Source organism: Centrocercus urophasianus, unplaced genomic scaffold (genome assembly GCF_019232065.1).
Source record: "Centrocercus urophasianus isolate 14NV4802_14NV808 unplaced genomic scaffold, USGS_Curo_1.0 seq_40, whole genome shotgun sequence".
Classification (NCBI taxonomy): Eukaryota; Metazoa; Chordata; class Aves; order Galliformes; family Phasianidae; genus Centrocercus; species Centrocercus urophasianus.
In genome coordinates this window covers 3,736,798-3,757,756 of record NW_024884978.1, presented here as the reverse complement: position 1 = coordinate 3,757,756, position 20,959 = coordinate 3,736,798, and the positions used below count along the sequence as shown (strand labels likewise).

At 43.0% G+C, this 20,959-nt stretch overlaps 2 protein-coding genes across 4 annotated transcripts in view; one reads left to right on the top strand and one right to left on the bottom strand.

Annotated features, from left to right (window-relative positions):
* Positions 1 to 507: 507 nt before the first annotated feature.
* LOC122167905 (cytochrome c oxidase assembly protein COX11, mitochondrial) lies at positions 508 to 3,338 on the bottom strand. Its single transcript, XM_042832803.1, has 4 exons — positions 3,093 to 3,338; positions 2,837 to 2,992; positions 2,416 to 2,541; positions 508 to 2,097 (listed from the first exon to the last, which is right to left on the bottom strand). Exons 1-4 carry the CDS (start codon positions 3,336 to 3,338, stop codon positions 1,915 to 1,917), a joined length of 711 nt encoding a protein of 236 aa, XP_042688737.1. The 3' UTR covers positions 508 to 1,914.
* A 161-nt stretch (positions 3,339 to 3,499) lies between these two features.
* The window catches only part of STXBP4 (syntaxin binding protein 4), a 52,305-nt gene continuing 34,845 nt past the window's right edge, over positions 3,500 to 20,959 (top strand). For 2 of the 3 annotated variants that reach the window (XM_042833133.1, XM_042833135.1), the window contains exons 1-12: positions 3,500 to 3,569; positions 4,239 to 4,345; positions 10,811 to 10,884; positions 11,064 to 11,159; positions 11,391 to 11,460; positions 12,261 to 12,335; positions 13,921 to 14,006; positions 14,651 to 14,780; positions 15,274 to 15,406; positions 17,289 to 17,395; positions 17,789 to 17,972; positions 18,858 to 18,936. In XM_042833133.1, coding sequence (XP_042689067.1) covers positions 4,308 to 4,345; positions 10,811 to 10,884; positions 11,064 to 11,159; positions 11,391 to 11,460; positions 12,261 to 12,335; positions 13,921 to 14,006; positions 14,651 to 14,780; positions 15,274 to 15,406; positions 17,289 to 17,395; positions 17,789 to 17,972; positions 18,858 to 18,936 — 1,072 coding nt within the window. In that variant the 5' untranslated portion in view covers positions 3,500 to 3,569; positions 4,239 to 4,307. Of the gene's footprint in view, positions 3,570 to 4,238; positions 4,346 to 9,546; positions 9,580 to 10,810; positions 10,885 to 11,063; positions 11,160 to 11,390; positions 11,461 to 12,260; positions 12,336 to 13,920; positions 14,007 to 14,650; positions 14,781 to 15,273; positions 15,407 to 17,288; positions 17,396 to 17,788; positions 17,973 to 18,857; positions 18,937 to 20,959 lie in introns of those variants that run through there. The other variant, XM_042833134.1, reaches the window with a different exon arrangement.

Below are 20,959 nucleotides of genomic sequence, written 5' to 3'. Positions count from 1 at the left end.
TATTTCAAGGGTAACCCATAATGAAATGATTGCTAATTGAACTTGTCAATATTTAAGGAAGGAAAATGACTACAGATAGGTAAAAACTGTGAAGGGAACTGGCTAATCACTGAGGTTACAGAGCTTGTTTCATCGTTGGGATGTGCTCAGTATCTGTGCAGACTTGGGCTTTCAAACTCAGGGGAAGGCAGCCTTTATGGAAGCAGCATTTGTCAAGAGGATATTTTCTTCTAAAACACGTGGCCAGAACAAAGGAAGGTGTAGAGAGGACTTCCAGGATCAGCTCATTTTTCTAAATGACAAAGAAGTAAAGAAAAGCAAGGTAAGATTTTACTGTTATTTTTCCCTAGCCTGGATTCTAAGATTTGTCTTTAACTTTTTTTTCTGAACACAACTGGAATTACAGATTTATTATAAAGCTTGCTGGTCTTTTCATGCAGATACATTCCACTTGTGTGGGATCCACATTCTGCTGGATAAAGCATATTAGAGATACAACAGCACTAATGGTAGTTTTAAACTTTAATAAATACAGTGAAAGCATGACACATCATCCAGAATCCTTTTAAACACACGAGGTATTCAGTACAAAAATGCATTTTGAAGGTAGCACCTGCGTATTTTCAGAGGGCACCATTCTTATTGTTGTATGCAAACATAACTGAGACTAAGGCAACTTACAATATAGTCAGTACCTTTTTAGAGTCTTCAGAAACAACATCAGTCTTATCTTCTGAGATATCATCCACTGAAGGGGTAGAAAAAACTGGCCTAGTAGGTGAGATACTCAACTGAGATTAATCTCTGTCTGAAAATGCCTACATCACTTAAACTTGCTATGCAACTCAGTCCTTATTTGCAGGGTTATGATAAAGTGTTATTATCCCTTCCCCCCCCAGATAATAACAAAAAGTTACATAAATACAGGGTTACGTGTTCTAGTGGTAAACAGTGAGTACTCAGATGTACTCTGATCAGCTGGTGTGTTTCTGGGCAGACTTGTCGACATCCTTTTGGTTTTTGAGATGCCTCTGTGGTACTTTAGCCTGTGATGCAGAGCAGTTGCTGTGTACTGTCTTTCCCTTCAGCACTTTTCTGACCCAAGTCTAGCTTCTCTCTGTATAGAGGTGCCCAGTGTACAGCCCTCGCAGGACTGAAAGAGGAATCTGTAACAGTGCTGGTATTTTAAATGAGTTTCCTACATGGAAGCTATGCAGAAAATTTATAAACACAAGAATAAGATTACTTCCCTTCCAAGTCAAATGCTTCTCCAAGCAGTCCACAGATTCAAAATGCTTATGCTTAAATTACTGTTCCTCACTCAAACAACAATTCTAGAGCAGTCTGCTCTTACCAAATGAACTACTGATTCAGTAATAATTCAAGAAGGAGCATCATCTTCAAATCATCCCATCTTCCTGTGCTGTGGGAAGGCTATGAAGCAATACAGTCAAGTTTTGAGAGTCCGTGAACTGATTAGGTTGCTACTGAGAAGTAAAAACCTTTCACTGAATAAAGGTAAGTTAATTATTTTTCAAAGCCAGCAATGCAGTGTTAGGTATTTAATAAACTGATTTGTTCCTCTAAATTTACATATCTCAATTTACACTTAGATTTAAAAATTTGCCTCATGGAATTTATTAAGCATGTATCATCTGATACAAGGATGGCTTTGAGACAACTTTCTACTCCACAAAGAGATCCCTTCTGTCTTCTGATGAAGTACTACTCCTAAGAGGTAACATTCCAACTGTACAAGGTTAAATAAGAAGCACATGCTTCCGTAACACCAGCATGCGCCCACAGTAGTTTAATAATTCTATCATGTCTCACAGTGCTCCTCCAGCTTTTCTTTTTGTAGAAGAATGATGTCATAGCAGTCAGGGAGCTGAAGGCAGGGGTAGGGATTGCCCGTTACTGATAGCCAGGGAGCGGTAAGTGCTGTCCTTCCTTTGCTTCAAAAAAGGTGTAAGAGAGGGTGATCGAATCGACTTTATCCATTTTGGGGTCCTCTGCAAACTCAGGGTCGATGTAGAAGAAGACAGGCATATCCACTTCCTCTTGAGGATTCAGCCACTGTTCTTCAAAACAAAAACACTACAGGGGGAAGGAAAAAAAATGAGACAAAAACTGTGAACTTTCTCTGCAAAAGTATGGGAACATTTCATCTTTTAACTCTCGTTCCCTGTACATCCCTGTAGCCTGGGGAAGGATCAACTGTATGAGCAAGAGGACAACAGTTGTACCAAATGCCAGGGAACTGGGAACCTCTTTAATGCTTTTTATGAAGAGGGTAAGGCTAAAAATGAGGAATTAAGGTATTTTCTTAACATGTTGGCATATTTAGAATGATACCCAGGATTGAAATTAGAAGAAATAATTTACAAATAACGATTCATATCCGTGCTCACTCACTTGTATCTTGTTGAAGTACTGTCCCGCTTCGAAGGGCACTACGTTGTAGGTAGAGATCCCAATTATTGGTTTGTCTGTAGGATTTTTTGCTTTATAGAACGCCAGCGCCGTCTCTCCAGGTACGACCTGCAGGAGAACTTTCTCTGTAACTTTGTCAATGTGTTGCTTTGGGACAACCTGCCCCATTGTGTATTAAGCTGTGTCGGTGTACGTGTGCACTCTGCATCTCACCCGCACGGTGAGCACACGGAGCTGTGAGCGCAGGGCTGCAGGAGGGCACCGCGCAGCAATCCCTATCGGTGCTCAAACGGAGCGGTGAGCCGTGCCTGGCAAACCCCGCGGCTGCGGCAGCTGCGCGTCCTGCAGGGCTGGGAGCCCGAGCCGGGACGGCCCCAGGCAGGGCAAACCCGGCGCAACTCACGTAGATCTCGCTCTGCTGGGGCCGGAAGTTCCACTGCAGTCCGGCGTGCACGTCCGCGTTGAACGTCACCTTCAGCGGGCGCTGCCGCACGGGCCGCATTTTCTCCAGCCGCTCCGCGCCGCGCCCCGCGCCCGTGGTTCCGCCCAGCCCCGTCGCCTGCGGACACAGAGGCAGAAATGCCGCGCTCGGCGCCGCCCGGAGCGCCGCGGGGGCGGGCGGGGGCTGGCGGGGTAATGCCAGGGGCGCGCGGGGCTACCTGGCAGTACAGGCGGTACAGCGGCACGGCCGCGTACGACATCCCCACCATGCCCACGGCGGCCGCCGCGATGTAAGTCAGCACCGTCCGGTTCCGCCGCCGCCACTCCTCCTCCTGCCGGCGGGTGAACGGGTTGGAGCTCCGCAGCCCGCGGGCCGCCCAGCTGTCGCGGCACGGCCGGAGCGCGGTCCTGCCCGGCGCCAGAGCCCGCAGGGCGCCCGCGCACAGGGGCAGCCGCGGCCCCATGTTGCCGGCACGCGGCGTCGCGCGGCTCTCGCGAGAGGAGGCGGGAACGGCTCGAGACGCGCCTCCCCACGGCCCGCCTCAGCGCCGCGTGCGCCGCCCTCCCGGGGCGGAACGGCTGAGGGCGGGAGCGGCGCGCGGGGCCGTGGGCGCCGCCCCGCTGAGGCGCGCGGGGTTTGCGCCGTCGCTTCCCCGTGTCCCGACGCGCCGCTCGGGCGGCGTTCGCGTACCGAGGTAACTATCGCGGCCGTTGGGGTCGGAGCTCTTTGTCTCCGGGGGCCGCGCACCGTCTGGGCTGTGCGCGCGTTACGGCGGCTCCCGGCAGCACGGGGGCAGCGGGGCGCGGTGCTGCGGGCACGGAGCGGCTCTGCACCGTGCGGGGCTGCGCGGGCACTGAGCGCACCGGTTCATCGCAGCCTTATCGGCAGGGACCGCTTCGCTTCTCCTCGCGGGGCTCCGTTCCCGTGCGGGCTGTGCCGCACCGCTGCAGCCCGCAGCTCCTCCACACCTGCGGTCCGCGAGCTGCGCTGAGCGCTGATAGCGGCTGGTTTCCAGCCCTGCTCTCCCAGATGGCTGCAGCCGAGCCCGTTTAGCATGGCGTTGCTCGCAGCTGTTTTAATCTCGGTGACTTCATTCGGTTTTTCGAAGGTTTTAGGCGTAGGTTCGCTTCTCCCTGTGCTGTAGATGAAGGATTAATGAGGATGTCCGACGCTTCAGTACAGCGTGCAGTCAGGTCCTAAGTGTTATCTGCTTTTTTTGACGCTGCAAGGCTTGGTTTATCGCTGTTTCTTTTCCCCATCTGACCCTGGTGTGGGGCAGTGATGGAATGGTTGGCATGCATGAAAGGAAACATAGCCGTGTGAATTTAAAACAGCTTTTTTTTTTTCTTTCCTGTTTTCACAGCCATTACTGCTTGAAATATGAGCCTCTTATCTCAGAATTCTTCATTTTGAGCTTCTACTGAAATAGAAGATGCCCAAAACAGAGCCTCCAGCAGCTTCCAATGAAACGTAAGTACTTTTACACCAGTTATGGGATTGTAACATGAAAGTTCTTGCAGTTGTCTACATAGAAACATGTTTTGATGATGCATTAAAAGTAACTTCGACATTGAAACAATGTGAAACAACTACTTACAGACGGTGATGCCAACAGCCATGAGTTTGCAAAGAAAGGGAGGAGAGCTCCTCTGCTTCTCATCAGGTTTCCCAGCACTTAATTTGAGCTGCATCTCCACAGATAAAACCCCATGGAAAAATTCCTTAATGGTCCCAAGACTATGGGCACGTACTTGTGAGCTGTGTAGCAAACAGGTTCCTTGTGCATGTACCCTAACTACATGGCATAGCTGACCGCAGCTGGTACAATCATCATGTTTTCAGAATAGTAAGAATTATTTTAATGTCATAAACTGCTCGGTAACCATGCCAACAGCATCATCGAATCTGTAATTAAAAGCAGGCAGCTCATGCTGGGCTGTATCATGTTTGCTGTGTTTGTGCAATAGGATCCAGCTTGTGGTGCTGAGAAGCTTCATTAAGTGATTTAGCATAGCTTAATTACGTCATTTTGTGAGTAACTTGGTTAAATCGTGCAGACAGAAAAAAGCCAGCATAAGGTATTAAAAAGAGTTAACTTTTTACTGAGGTCTGAAGAGGCAAATGGAAATAAAGGGTGATAGGGCGTGCAATGCAAACATTTATCTTTAAGTAGTTACATTTTGCTGTGTGAAGTGTTTCATATAAATGGTTAATGGGCCACTGACTTCCTAAAGCAGTTTTTCAGGTAAGAAACAAATATGAAGTCTGTGCTATAACCGTACTTGAGCCACACTGTGGTGCCAGACTGTCATTCTCTATACTAGTTTTAAACTCTGGGAGACAGTATCAGCATAGAGAGTTTCAAGAATGCAGCTGATTAAATGTTAATTGAGGTTTACCTAAACTTAAATACATTCCTGCTGTATGCAGGGGTTACCCTCAAACCATTTCTGCTTCTCCACAATTACACTGTTTGTTGCTCCAACTTTTTTTTTTCCTCTGTGTTTACTAATCAGCACGTAATTATATGTTTTCTTTTAATGTGTATGATCTAATCAACAAAATACAGTTTTGAATAATTAATGCTTTGAGATAGATGAGAAGAAAGAGTTTGCTTACACTGTGTGATAAAGTGTTCTCTTGGCCGGGTCTCTGGGGTCACAGTGAATTTTCACCTTTTAGGGTTAGCAAACCTAAAAAGGTTCTGTTGGCGTCATTTGCTTAAATGGGGTTTTCATAAAGCTCTTTTTAATTTGTAAAAGATCTTGTGAATCCTGCTATCAGAGATGATACAGGTCTTTTTATCATCTGCTAAATTATCCTGTAATCCATTTTGGTTGCTAAAGCATTACAGAATTTCTTTGGGGAAAGCTGAGTCATAATTTAAAACGCTGCCACATGGGGATGGTTTGGCTGTTAGGAATGGAGCCTGTCTGCCTGCTGCACAGCTGTGCCTCATCTCCCACCACAGTTCAGTCTGACCTGCACTTAGCAGGAGTAGCTTTGCAGGTGTCACAGTGTCCCTAGCTCTTTCTGCAAGTAAAAGGGAATTCGTATTGCACAGAGCACCTTCTGAAAGGCGGAGAGCTGGCACCAGAAGCGATCCCAGTTTTGCAATTGACTCTGTAGGAACTGTAGGAGCAGCACTGCAGGAGGATTTCAAAGTGAAGAGGGGTAAAGGCCTTGGGGAGGAGCTCAGGAAGCTGAACTGCAGTGTTTTCTCTTGAGGAAGGAGGGGAGGAGCAAGTATCTGAACAAGGGATGCGTTGTTGATCACCACACTAATAAAAATAGTTTGGAGCAATAAGGAGGTGATGCTACTTTGCATCTGTATGTGTTGTTGGGGAGTTTATTGTGCCTGGTTTAATAAGGATTAGTCTTTTTAATAATGGAAATGCGTAGCTTTGAAACTATTTTTAAAGGTGTGTGTTGGTGCTGCAGAAAGCACGATGCTGTGAGCACGCTGTGTTGGTCTGAGTGATTTGTTTTGACAAATGCTCCCTGTAGTGATACACAAACTGAGCTGCACTGTTAAGAACACTGAAAAAATAGTTGTAGGAATGCAATGGGTATTTTATTTGCTATCATCTGTAACCTTGCCTGGAGCAAATCCAATTGATACAGTGCTGAAAATAACAGTGATTTTTCCTCTTTTGGACTAATGCCAGTAACAGTAGCAGAGTTAAACTGAGTCGAAAGGATTACAGAGCACACGCTTTTGTCACTGAATGTGTGTGAGCAATCTGAATGAGGCTGGTGGGAGTCCTTTGCTTTGTGGGAGTTGGGAAGGCGGCGTTCATATTTCTGCTTCCATCCTTAGGCTTGTCTGTTGTGGGTCACTTTGGCTTTCAGCCTTCAGCTTTCTGTCTTGTGTCCTCGGAGTGCAGTCTGAGGGCTGATCTCAAAGTTGTTGATCACCACGTAATAAATACATGCTTGTAAGCAAAAGGGTTGTTTTCCTGGAATGCCCACGTGCTCATAAAACCACAGTTGCTGCAACTTTAACAAAAAAAAAAAAGCACTTGGGCTCAGCATATGCATTCCTTGCATAGCCAAGCTGTCCCACTGTGCGGCTCCAGACGCTGACAGATGCTGTCTCATGGCAAGGTGACACCCTGCTGCAGGGAGGATTTGTTGTAAAGCCTTCATCCAACACACAATGTTTGCTTTTCATTTTAGGTTGCAATATTGCCAAGGTATTTTAGGAAATGGGGGATTATAGAAGTGCACTGTGATGCAAATGTGGAAAATAGTAATCAAACTGATCTGGGAATCTCAGAACTTCTGAAAATCAGTGCAAGGGCTGAGTCTTGTAGAAGGAGTGAGTCTAAGCTCTGCAAATTGTGGTGTATTTTGTCTTTTCTGAAAGGATTATTCTCAAGTAGCAACAGAGAACGGTTCTGTTTGGTATTCTGCTGTACTGTTGGGTTTGTTGAGACAAGCAGGCACTGCAGGGCTGTGTGGCTCTTCTGGTAGCTCCGTGACAAAGCATTCCTGGAAGTGGACATGGAAATTGGGGGGCAATTTTTGAGACTCATTTGGATTAAGAAGGGCAGTTCTGAGCATTCGGTGACAAGTGAAAAGTCTTTGTTGTTTTTTTAAAAGCCTCAGGGTCACAGCTTGTTCACAGATTGCTTTTGTAGGAGAACATGAGGTGCAGAATCCTACCTGCTTTGCACCTCCTCATGCCATAAAAGCCATCAGAGGATATACTAACAAGATGAGATCATCTCTTCCACCAGTTCTTCTTGCCTTGACTAAAACACGTCAGCATCCATTCCTACTGAACGCACATCAAGTTCTGCTTAACTTGTGACTGCTGGGTATCGAAAGGCTAAAAATCAGTTACAGCATGACATGAATCAGTGCTGTGGTAGAGAATGCAAGGTAATAGCATGATGGCCTCTGTTTAGTGCTGCCCACTGCCTGCTCTGTGGGCTTTCCCTTTTGTGCTGGGTGGAGGTGACCCGGTTTGCTGATGGGCTGCATTGTGGAGGTCAGGACTTGCTGCTGCTGACCTTGTTTGTATGGAGCACATAAAGAACTGGAAGAACACGAGTGAATAAGTTTAATTATTTCCCTTGGTTGCTGCTGCTAAATATAGTTCACATAATCACAGCTTTAGTAAATGCGAGTGACTTCTCTCCCTTGCATTTATCAGTCTCTTTAAAGTTGCTACAAATCCTTGTTTCAAAGGAGAAAAAGTAAACATTACCTCCCTAGCTGAATTAGTCCATGTGACGCAGAGGGTTTCAAGCAGATTAAGCAGGCAGAGACACTCGTCTGGGGCTCTGTCTGATTTTTTTTTTTTGGTTAGGAGCAGAAATTGCCCTGCTCGTAACCTTGGTGCAGTTGCAGTGGGAAGCTGAGCTGTGCGCCGGGGGTTTGCTGTGCTGTGCTGCAGGATGTCCTTGCTCTCACCTGGAGACGAAGACGAGCCGGAGCGCTTTGATGGTCTCTCCCTGCTGTACTGGTACGCTCAGCCGTTCGGGTCTGCTGGCATTCGGGCCTGCAGATGGGGAAAGCAGCCTTCAGTCCTTTACAAGCTGTAATTGTTTTCAGCTGCTGCCTTCTTTTCATAAGCAGTCAGAGGTTAACGTTTAGATTTGGAGTGCCAGGTGATGGCTAATTGGGAGGGTTTGCTGTTACCCTTTGGCAAGTCCAGCCGAGTGTTGGTAGATGGCAGTGACTGGTAACTTCTGAGGAATTCAGAACAGGGCTCAGAGCTGTGTGTGCTGCTCAGTCTCCAGAAGGTAGGAAACAGAACTGTTGGCTTCCGTGTATGTGCTGGTAACAAAGTGATAGAGAAGAGTATCGGAGATTTCATTGCCTTACTGGAACATCTGCACAAAGCTGTCTGCTAACCTCCCGCGACTTTGGTTGAAGTGCTTTGGAATATTTTTTTTCATAATTTCAATGTTCCAAAGTCACAGCACACCTTTTTCAGCACCTGCTTGTTTATTTCATCTCTTGCCTCTCATCCGTTCCCTCTGCCTGCTGGAAGCTCGCTCACAGGTGTTTTTGAGTGACTTCTACAGGAGGGAGCAGCAATGTTCAGTTGATGATTTGCATCTTTTCCTACAAAGAAATTGTTTTCTGTTATTGCTGCCAATTGATTCACATTCTCTGTATCCTCTCAGAATGAATTTCATGTGAGTTGGATCCCTCTTCCAAGCATTGCTCCTGGAAACATAGCTTTGTTTGATGTATTCTGTGCCTAAGTTTGGTAATATGCTGTGATCATAGCACATATACTGCGAGCTCCACCGCCTTTAAATACTAAAGACTTAAAATCGGAGATCTATTATTTTCAAACTTCACAAAAATAAATGGTGTAAAGTTGAAGCTCAACATTTGCTCGTTTTTAGATTCTCTTTTCTGAAAGTTCTGCTGGATGTTGATAGTCTATGCACGTGTTGAGAGAGCTTCGTTTGCTACTATTTGCTCTACGCTAATGCTTCAGAAGTTGAGGAAAAAGTGCAGTATTTTGGATGGACCAACAGAGCAGTACTGTGATGAAATTAAGGAAATGCAGTGTAATTGAGGTCTCTGTTACTGAGAAGAATATGTTTTGAATAACGAATGCCAGTCTGTGGGTCTTTGCAGAGTGCCAGCGAGAGTCCAGGTGCATGAGAAACAGAACAGTGGTAACAGAAGGCAAGATAGGAAAAGGATGGGAAGAATGGTTATTGGGCTGCTCTTAGGTGAGTCTCTATGAAGCAAAGGCTGATGTTTCAAAGTGCTTGGGAATTTGAGGTTCTGGAACGGATTGTTGTGTTTTCAAGTGCTTGCCCATCGAAAAAAGGCTCACCTCGTTTTCTTGCACAAAATGCAAGAGGTTGGCACGTTCTTTAGGACATGAATTTCTCACCTGGTGTTGGATTTTACAACATTTGGGCCTCCTGCGTTTTTGTCTTCTCTGGCATGGCACATTTTAATGACACGTTCTGCAGGTTTCACAGAAATGTGGGGTTTCGGGCTTGGAGCTGAAGCCCTGTGCTGGATTTGGTCGCGTGGGAGGATTTGGGTCACTGTGTCCTCCACTTTGATCTTCTTTTCCCCTGTTAATGAATTCTAGTTGTTCCATTTCACTTCAGCATCATGCTCTAGAAAGCACTGCTCATTATCTAATAGAGAACAAAATGTAGGTCGAAGCAGGAAAACCTGAACAGTGCTTGTGCTTTCTTCTAGGAGGCATCTGGTGAGGCTGTTCCCAAAATGGTACAGGGGGAGGGCAGAGCATCTCTGATGCACTGGATTTATGGTCCTTTCCCTTTGCATTCCCACAGCCATATATTTCTGATGAGATTGTGAATGTAGGTTTCAGGGATCTGATTTTACTTGGTGTAGTTCTTTAGTTCTTTACCATTATCAGGTGCCCATGGAGAACTCGTTGCACGTGCCATCCTGCAGTGCTGGCCTGGGTGGGAGGTGTGCAGGGGAGCAGGCAGGGTTTGCCTTTTTAAGTGGAATGGTGTTGAAGAAAAGATGAGAAGCTGCAGGGAAAAGATTGTGTTAATGAAAATACAGTGATATGGTGGGTATCTTAGGAAATGTTTCTGTATGCACTGTCTTAGTTGTGGTTCTGTTCTAATATTCATTCCCTGAGCTGAGATGTTGCAATGTGTTCTTCTTGCCAAACTGTTAAGCTGGACCAGGCTGTGGGATTTTCAGTCCTTTTGTTATAAGCAAAGTGGGATTCGGAATTTGGCCTGAAATGCTTTGGGAGAAGAGGAAGTAGTAAAGCATACTTTATTTTACCATTTCAGATTTCTATGAACAGATTGAATTTTCTTTGGAGGTATCAAATAATAAGAAATTGCCAAGAAGCTGCTTTGGGTTTGTGTTACAAACAGGGTTGCTGTACTTCATTCTGTATTAACTTTAAGTACACTGATTTATGAGGGGTTTAATGATTCTTATTTTATTTTCTAGGACAATCATGGGCCCTCATGGAATCAATCGAGCTGTTCACCGCATCTCTTTTTCTGACTGTCAGGATGGATTAGGTAAGTAGGTTGCACGTTCTGTTGATTCAGAGGAAACCAGATCTAAAAGCACTTTGTGAGCTTTTCCAGCTCACACTGCAGTCAGTAGTTTAATTTGTCTGCCTTTTAGGGACTCGGCTGTAAATCAGTTTGGCACTGGTGGAATAACCATTCTCTTGCCTGTGTCTTTTCTTGTGCAGGAGTTAAAATAATTGGAGGTTACCGGGCGCAAACAGCAGAAGATTATGGGATCTTCATAAAGAGAATTCTGCCTGGAGGGGTCGCTGCTGTGGACAGTAAGTAACTTTATTTATTTCTGTTGCAAATCTGCTCTGAAGCAAAAGCTGTTGAAACAATTCTTTATTTTACTGTGTGAGGTAGGATATCTAAAATAGCGTGGCGTAGTCAGGATTCCTGATATTGCAGCTTACTTTAAATTGAAAGAACATATCCTGTTTTATTAGCATGATATCATATGTTCTGCACTCTCCTGTTGATTGATGAATTGCTGTTGATTTCACTGCAAGGCCGTTTGCTGGCAGGAGATCTCATTTTGGATGTCAATGGAGAAAACTTAACTGGAGTAACCAATGAAAGGTACGTGTGTCCTGTTAATTAGATGTTGATTAGAGCTTGGAATATGCTTGGGATTATTTGGACCATATTGACCACTGATGAAAGATGGCTCCACTGAGGTCACTGGAATTGAGCTAGAAATGAATTGATCCGATAAATCTTATCTTGCAAAACCATTGTAGAAAAGTGACAGGCATTTAAATGCTTTTGTAATGACAGAATGTCTGTTTTATAATGTTGTTCATTGAATGTATGTAAATAGCATTATAAGATACTGAGCTGTTAGGATATTTTTATAACTGTGTGCTGATGGAATAGTGGTGAGAGTAAATGATGCAGCTAACGAGTGTCACTGTAATGGGACAATTAAAGAGCTGCTGCTTCAAAAAAAGGCAGAATGGTTTCTGTAGCTGGATCACCAGAGATCGATGTGGAGCCTCGTTCTGGAGTAAGATGTACATTTAAAATTCACAGTAAAGCTACTGTGTGTGTGTTGCCAGATGAAATCCTGAGCAACGGAGTGTCTGAGCAATGCTCTTCTGCTGATGGAGCTGTCAGTTCTGAAGGAGATCCAGGAAGGCAGTAGGATTGACCAAGGAGAGATGGGGACAAAAGGGTGGGAGACAGAGGGCCATCCCAGGTTGTTGCTGTCAGCTGGCACTGACTCAGTTTTGGGTTATGATACTGACAAACTTTTTTCTCTGTATCCGGCTGTTAAAATGATCAACTGCATTACATATGTGTTCATTTTCCCACTACTTTAGCATTACCCACTTTGATTGAAACTTTGATGTATTTACTTAATTATTTTTCCCTCCTAGGGCCGTTGACATCTTGAGAACAGCTTCTGCATCTAATCACATGTCTCTGCTGGTTGCCAGAGATGAAGAGGCAAAGTAAGAGAAAAAGAAATCCTCAACTTCAAACTGACAGAATCCAACGCAGCACCTGAGGTTGTAGGGATCAGGATTGCACGTGTTTTACTTTCAGATAGGATTAATCTCAGAATTGCAGCACATGTCACGTTTTCCAGTGTTGCATTTGACAACAGTTTGTTTTCTTAGTGCCCTGGGCAGGGGGGAATGGAAGGCTCACTTTATCAAGGCTGTTGATAGCAGTAAGCTCTGGCTGATTTCAGTTTAATGAAGAGGATTGATATGTTATGTTACCAACCCTTATTGTTACAATTCATTTGCAATAACGATAGGTTTTTTTATACACTTCTCACATTTTAAAATAATAAAGAAGTAGGAATATATTAGATCTACAGTACCACAAAGATATATGATTTAAGCTGGTCTTGCCCTCCGAAAAAAGGCAAATTTGAGTATTGATTCTCCTCAGGAGTTTTCTTTTCAGTCTCTAATGAGCTCTGAATTAGTTTGGCTAAGTAGGTTAAACTGTTCACCACAGCAGGTTGTCGAAAACCTCCATTGTAAGTACATTTATGTGAAGTACTGCTTTAATCTTGTCTAAAGTTAGCCATATAAACCTATACTTGGAACCACAGGGGATGTTAGGATCCACACCTGTAACCCTTCTGACTTAAATCTCTGGAGGAAATGGCTGTGACACCTCACCCTTCCTCTTCTGCTCCTTTATTTTTGTATTTGACAGTAATGTAAATGACTCCCTGCTGCAGCCCTTGATCTCTCCTTTTTTCAGGCTGCCCAGATAGGTGAGGTGTGCTCTTAATCTGCTTTTATCTAAAGCATTCTGACCTAGTTCCTCTAAACTCCCTCAATAATTAAAACCCATCAGTCCTTTTGCCATCCTGGTGGTATGCTCAGTGTCCTGATGCTGTACCACTCTGCACAGTCCCTCACTCAGATGCCTCTGAGTAAATGAATTACATCACATCCCTGTGATAAAGGGTTCAATTTCCATTTAACTGGGTTTGTGTGTTTTCCCTGGGTTCAATGTTAGTTCAGTAAATGGTCTTTTTCTTTTTTTTTCTTTTTTTTTTTTTTTTTAAGCAACTCATCCAACAAGATTTCAGTAAGTCTGCAGTTACTGCAATGACAGGAACTTACTGTGGTCAGTTAATTTTGTCCTCTATCTTTAATTGCATATTAATTCAATGATGTTTCTGGCTTACATCAGTCTTGATTTTTGTGTATTTATTTTTACATTTTCTATTACTGAGGTGTTCATAGCTCAGATTATTTAAAAAATCATGCTTTTCTATTAGGCTGCATCCAGTGTTTGATTAATAAGGAGTTGTTTCCTTTTCTGCAATGTGTGTACTTTGTTCTACATCTCTGCTGCTTTTTTGCCCGTTTGTTTTGGTAGGTTTGTAAAAACACCATTTTTATTTTTTATGATCTTTTTTTCATACCTTTTTTCATATTCTTTTTTTAGCATACCTGTGTTATCCAGTCAGAGGGACTGACTGGCCAGCAGAGATGCTAGCAGGATGCTAAGGGTACCTTTAGCACCAGTACCAAGTCCTGACAAAGAGGATCTTTTGTATTCCCACAGGAAGGAATTCCTCGACCTGATGGATAAGTACGGCTCTCACAGTGACGCCCATTCTGCAAGAAGTTCTCCAACTCAGCTGTTAGCTGGTGAGAGATTGCTTCCTGCCCTGACATAAATCTGTGGGGCAGAATTTATGCTTGTGTGCACTAGAACCCTGCATTGAAAGGCTTTGTGGGAAGGGTACTGGAGCAAGAGGGAGTCACACAAAGCACGTTTACTCGGGACTTCAGCATTTACTTTATAGTCTGAACATGTGAATCACTTGGTTTGTGCCAGCTTTCCCAGCTCTAACTTACATATTCTACTGTCCACTTTCATCAGTTTTAGTTAATTGTGTGAACAGTGCTTGGCTGTAGAAAAGTGCCACAAGATTATGAATTGCTAATAAAAATTTGAGCTAGAATACCATATTCTATGAGTTATACCACATTCATAGAATGTCTGTACACAGCAATCGCTGGACCATTACTCTTTTAGAAAGTTGTTGTGATTTTTATTTATTTGTTTATTTATTTCACCAAATTTTTGAACGTCATCCCTTGCTCTGTTGTGTCCCTGGAATGCTGGCTGCAATTCTTAGCCGTGTAGAGTTAAACTTTATTCTGTTGCCCAACTGCTCACAGTTTTCTGCTTCCTAACATGAAGTAATGCCACCGAGCCCTTAAGTGAGCTGAAACTGTGCTTTTTCCTAAAGGTGTGTTTTACTTCTCTTTTTTCATTGTTCTTTAAGGAAAACCTGTGGACAGCCTTTCTTCTGGATCATCCTCGAGGTCACAGAGTCCTCAGTTGCCTCCAGAGGACGTTATCACCACCGTCAGCAGAAAAGATTCTGTACCAGCAGCATCTCCAAAGATTGCAAAGTAATTCCCAAAGCTGATGGTAACTTCCTTGTCTGAGAGGGAGTTGAGCGTTGAAGTGCTCAAAATTACTGTATTTTGAATCCTATGATACTGTTGATAACACCAACTGTCAGAGTATAGAAGTTTTTTTCTCTTTTTTTTTATTGTTCAGTTGGTAAAGTTAGATTAATCAGATTGACTGTTCTTCTTAGAGTCTTGTAATGAATGCATGCTTCTGGCTCGTGTATCTGGATGGTCCATTGGAGGGAGAGGGAGGGAGAGAGAGAGAGAGAGGTTTATAGTCTTGCAAAATTATATAGTGGTTCCTTTTGTAATTCCCTGAAGCAACACCCGAAGCTAGAGATTTTGTAGTAAGCAAGCTGTATCATGCTTCAATTCCATCCACTGGTTGTATCTGTTACTGTGGTGCACACCTGTGAAATCAGTAGGCTTGACACTCATTTGTGAGTATGCAGAGCTGTGAGGTAAGTGTACATTCTCTTTCTCTTCCCAGGGGTAGTGCATTTCAGATCATCTCTGTTTGCAAAGGAGCAAACCTTGGTTTGGATATTGTTGGAGGAATTGACAGAAATGAGGGGCCTTTGGTATACATCCAAGGAATTGTCCCTGGCGGTGACTGTCATAAGGTAGGTGAAGACCTTTCCTTCTCACACTGTTGAGTCCCCTGTATTTTTGCCTGCATTTTGTGTACCAATATACATCATATGCACACATTGTCATTATGGAATCCATTTTTGTTTCTCCCTGGACAGAATTATCTCATTGCACCGCAGCGTGGTTGCCTCAAAATGAAAATTATGTGAGTTTTTCACATAAAACAAAGGGGTAAACAAAGATCTTATTCCCTATTCCACTTAGGAGGAACTTGACAAAGTGATTTTTTGTAAGAGGCTTTATGATGCAAGGAAAATCAGCAAGGAGGGGACAGGCCTGCAGACCTGCCTTATTTTTTTTTTCCCCCTTGCACTGGATTTAGCTGAATCCGTGCAGTTGAAAAGCATTGCATAGGCAAATAATTTCAAAAAATAGAGCAGACTTATAAAATGTATGAATCAGTACTGCTTTCTGTTTTCATTTATGACAAGTGCAATATGTAAAGCAGGAGAGCTTGTGAGTTTGAAAAATAAACAACAGAACAGCCTGGTTCAAATACACAGATCTGTTTATCTAAGAGTCTTCTTGTCATCCTGTGTTCTTACGGTTATTTGGAGGTGTAGATAAGCCAGCGTTTGCCATCTGCCAAGCAAGAGGGTACAAGTTAATTTCACAAGCAGTGAGTTTTGCTCCAAAATAGTCTTAAACTATTTCTGATTGAACATCTGTAGATTGAGGTTAATCCTAAAAGGCAGAGATTGAAGGGAAAAAATGCCAAATCTCTCCAAGGCTTCAGAGATAAATGGTAATCCTCCTCCTCTTCCTTTTTGCTGTTTCGTTTTGGCTTTTGAAACATTTTTCTCATTGTAAGTGTGTAAATTTAAAGCACTTACAGTCTGTCGTGCTTGTAATTGATGCAGTGGGGCTGAGCCATGAGTGTGCTCTGTGTTCTGGTGTTAGCCGTGCTGGAGGTATTTTCCCTCTTTATCCTGTTGGAGAAACCTAAATGAGGAGTGCATTTTAAATCTCTGCCACCGGAGGGCAGCATTGAAATTGATATCTTTTCACAGGTTGCTTGCAGGAGAAATGGAAGACCTGAGCTTTTAATGACACGAAATGTAACAAAGTGTGATCACATGCTGAAATAACATAACTAAATCTTAGTGTATGAGAGTATTAAGTATGTCAAACTATATTAGTTTTATAAAGGTATTTCACTTTTGTAGTTTGATTTATGTGGTCAGGTTGCTTCTGTGATTCATTTCTTGAAAAATGAAGAACACGATGTTATTCTGTGTGTTACTTTGCACAATTGTCTGATCTGAATCTGTAACCATAAGCATGGGTGATGTGCAGTATGTAGGTGAATGCCATGCATTTTCAGTTAAATTTGTTAAGGCTTGTTTAAAAAGTGAGTGAAGAATGCTTTATATTAGTGAGAAATCTGCCCACGCAGATTGAAAGTTTTGTTTTGCAGACCTGAAGCAGGAAAGTGCCATCAATCCTGTGCTGGTAGAAAGATTGCAATGAACAATTCAACACAGAGTTGACAGTATAATTTCTATGATTATTTCTATGGTAATTCTGCCTGGCCAATTCCCAACAGACAGGTCTGCAGGTCTGCTTGTGTTGGTAAGGTGAATGTGGGAGGAGATCCTGAAAAGTCCTGCTTAGAGCCAACAATGTCTGATTCTTGAAATACAAATTAGTCCAAGTCTCAGCGGGGTTAATTAGTAAGAAGTTTCCACTCATCTTATGGGTCGTTACTTCTTGGTGAAGCAAATGTCTATGGCTTATCTGTTTTCAACAGAAGTATGACCTGCTGTCCAAATTTCTTTACACAACTTCACCAAAATCCACTGTTGGTAGTTAATACAAAATCTGTGGTTTTGTTTTTTGTTTGCTGTGGATCAGGATGGACGGCTGCAGCCTGGAGATCAGCTCGTCTCCATTAACAAGGAGTCACTGATTGGCGTGTCCTATGAAGAGGCAAAAAGTATCATTGACAGAGCCAGGACGAGGTATCTGCCACTGCCAGACAGCTGCTCCAAAATGGGCTACTAGACAACAGCAAACACTGGGTTACTGTGAGATGCTCTGTGCTTAGAGGAAGCACAAGGGATGTTCGTGGTTTTGATATATTCAGCTGAAATACTGTCATCACAGCAGGAGACTCAAATGCACCCCTTAGCTGTTTAAAACTGTGTTTGCATTCCTTTTAAAGGAGAAAAAGAAAACCAAAAAGCACTGCTTGCCTAATGTTTCTAATGGTAGAGAATAACACATCTTTTTAGAAAAACACAAGAGGAAATACTGCAGTGTTGGGGAAAAAACGATGTTTGCACTGGTAGTACATGCTCTCATGAATAGAATAGCATCCAGTATGCTGAAAGCTTTTTCATTTTTCATTTTAGGTTTGAAAGTTGTTGTGAAATAGCTTTTATAAGACAAAAAAGTGCTCCCAGTTATTCAGAGAATCTGCAGCGTCCCTCCAGCCTCGTCGCGCCTCCTGCAGCCTTTGTTGGACAGCGAGCTGCAGGCCCCGGTGCTGTGGCATCTCCTCACACAAACCTCGTGTCAGCGCTGCTTCCTAACGCTGTGAGTTTGATTACTGCTCCTGTAGGAAGCAAGTGGCCCTTGCCTGGGCTTTACTGGAATTCCAGTGTAGGATTCTTTCAAGACACGTTGTGCAACAGCAAAACAAACACTGATGAGGGTGATAGGAGTATTATTTGACTTGTAGTAGGAAAACAAATCCTTTAAAATTAGCCACAACTGCATTTAGAGTTACAGAGTTCTTTCTGTTTCTTCCTGGCAGCAAAGCTTCAGAACTTGATATCTGCGAGTTACTCAGTTTTGCATCTCAGTGCCTGATTTCTGTGTGAGCACAGTGCAATCTCACAGCTTGCACTTCTTCCACGATGAAGAATTTTTTGCTTAAAAATCAGCATCCCAGAAAAATGGGAAGTTTTCTTTATTTTGGCTAAGAGGCAGCACAGTTCATCCTCAATGTAAAGGAACAATGCTGAACACAAGAAATAACACTTTTTTAGTTAGTGTATGATTTGTATTAAAAAAAAAAAAAAAAAAAAAAAAAAAAAACCAACGTTTTGGAACAAAATAAAGCATTTCCTTTGAATGAGGAAGAACAAAAGATTCCCCAATCAGAATCTGGTTCTCAATTGTTTTCATGCTCTCAATTCTTGCCCGCTTTCTTTCCTCTCATGGGTGCAAGCATTGAAGCAAGTTGCATGAAAGCTTTGCTATTTTCATCTGTGAAAATACTGAAAACCCTTGGAAGGTTTTGATAAGGCCCAGGTCTGAGTTCTGGTTGCTGTACCTTCTCACTGTGCTTTGCATTTTCTGTTGGAGTTTTAGTTTGTTCAGCCCTTTTTTTCCCTCTCTTGGTTCAATGTGTGCTTCTGGTCTGTTTGTGACCTACTTACAAAATGGTGTTTCATGACTTTTGATTTCCTTTCACAGATGGAAACTAGAGTCAAAATGGAAGAGCAGTCTCCAATTACTTCTGCAGAGAGCAGTCCTCCTGATGTATCTGTTCATGGTAAATGCTGGTTTAATTCCCTGTCACTCTTTTTTTCTTTAGTATTTGTCTTAACAGAAAATAATATGTAGTAAGATTCTTTAGGCTTCTAAAAAAAGGAATATTGCACCATTTTATAGTACAAAATGAGCAGAGATCAACGGATTGTGCAGTTGCTGCTGTCAGATATAACAACAAACATCTGAAACCAAACAAAAATGAGTGATCACAACATTTGCTGTATGGCAGTAATGATAACCGACTTAGTAGAAAGCAGATAATGAGGACTCACATATAGATCAAGATTATGTTGCCATAGAAACTGTGCTTTCTTGCCTTAATGAAATTCTGTGGATGTATATTGCTTGCACATTTTTTTAATCAAGGCTTTGGAAGTACAGGCATAACATGCAGACCTCTTTAGCACTATTTCAATAACAAACAATGCATGTGTGTATTTGAGAGCTGTGACATTACAAGCTAAGGCTGCAATCACTTGGATTGTATCTTCAAATACATGTTATGAAAGCAGCAATGGGGAAAACTAAAGAGAGGTTCTAGAATTTGGTCAGAACCGAGTCTGAACTGAACACCTGTCGTTCCTCTGAGATGCTGATATGCAATGCATGTATAAACAGTGCAAATGCAGACGTGATCGTGAGATCCTCACAGAAAGCAATAATGAAACTGTATCCCTGTATGAAAACCTGAACAATGTTCTGGGCAGCAATAAGGAAGCAGAACCTGTGCTTCTTTCTGTTTGAGGGGGAAGAGCGATGAGATGAAGGACAAACATACAGCATCTGATTCATCCTAGATGTTTCTGCACTGACTATTTAAGCTGTGCTTGGGTTTTTTGTGGCCCACGTTAGATATCCCAATTCCAGATGAAAGCCTCCATAGTGCAAACCTGCCTGGTTGGTTTTCTTCCCTGAAGGGTGATCGGATGGAATATGAGCTTTTGATACTGCAAAGGCTGTAGCTGAATACACCTGGAGTTTAATGATCTCAGCTCTGTCGTACTGATGATTAAAAACACTGATTAAATCAAAGGCACGAGACAAACAGCTGTTGCTGGGTGTGTTCAGAATAGGAGGCTCATTTAGTACAGTGCAATACACAGGAGCTTCACGCTGCCTAAAGAGAACAAGGCTGCAATTTGTCAGCCTCTCTGAAGAGCGTAGCTAACAGTAGAAAGCAGAAAAAAAACCTGCAGCTCCAGCTTGAAGTTTGTTGTCACTTTTCACTTCAGTTGTCGCCAGGCCTTAACCAAAGCTGCTACTTCTCTCCTGTTGCCCTTTTCCAAGGATAACCATGAAAAATTGAAGTAGCTTTGGGATTTTTTTGAAATGCCATAGGAAAAATCAGCATAATTTTGAGAAAGTCCTGCAGAAAGCCGTGCAAAAAGCTTTGTCATTCTGAGCTGAAAGAAAGTGTGCCAACTGAACTGAGGTTCTAGCCCAGTCTTCAGAATTTAATACAGCATGTGAGAGGCATCAGAGATGTCCAAGATGTTTTGGTTTATGCTTTTTGCCTCCTCTTGTGCTGTTGTATTCACAGGTGCGTGTGAAACATGACAAGGCTGTAGCTGCATTTTTCAACTTCCATTGGAACTTAGTGCACTGTAATGAATTAATCAATGCAACTAGTTAAAGTTATGCAAAACTGCAGCATTTCTGACTGAACAAACTGGAAGGGGGGTGATAAACACTTGGAATATGGAACTTAATGGATGGCAGTCCTGGGAAGAGTTCCTCCCCAAAAAAACCTGCTGAGAATCCTGCTGGAATTCAGGCTGAGCTACCTCTGCACATGCTTAAATGGCAGCAGGGCATTGCCTCTCTTCCCACAGGGTTCTCCAGATCACTGGATGTGCCTTTAGGAACTGTTGATTGTGCTGAAGGTGTGTCTTGAAGATCTTTCTTGGAATTCACAACAGTGTTTCCCCTTCTGTTTCCAGAGTTTTGCTGTGTAGATCTGAGAAAGGAAAACACTACAAAAAGAAGCTGCATGTTTCATGAACACATCAAATTATTCTGGTTTC

Coding starts and splice junctions, on each gene's coding strand:
- LOC122167905 (XM_042832803.1), bottom strand. CDS start 3,338: ATGGGGCCGCGGCTGCCCCTGTGCGCGGGCGCCCTGCGGGCTCTGGCG. Junction 2,542..2,836: donor CCCAGCAGAGCGAGATCTAC/GTGAGTTGCGCC, acceptor GTTCTCCTGCAG/GTCGTACCTGGAGAGACGGC. Junction 2,098..2,415: donor AGTACTTCAACAAGATACAA/GTGAGTGAGCAC, acceptor TTCCCCCTGTAG/TGTTTTTGTTTTGAAGAACA.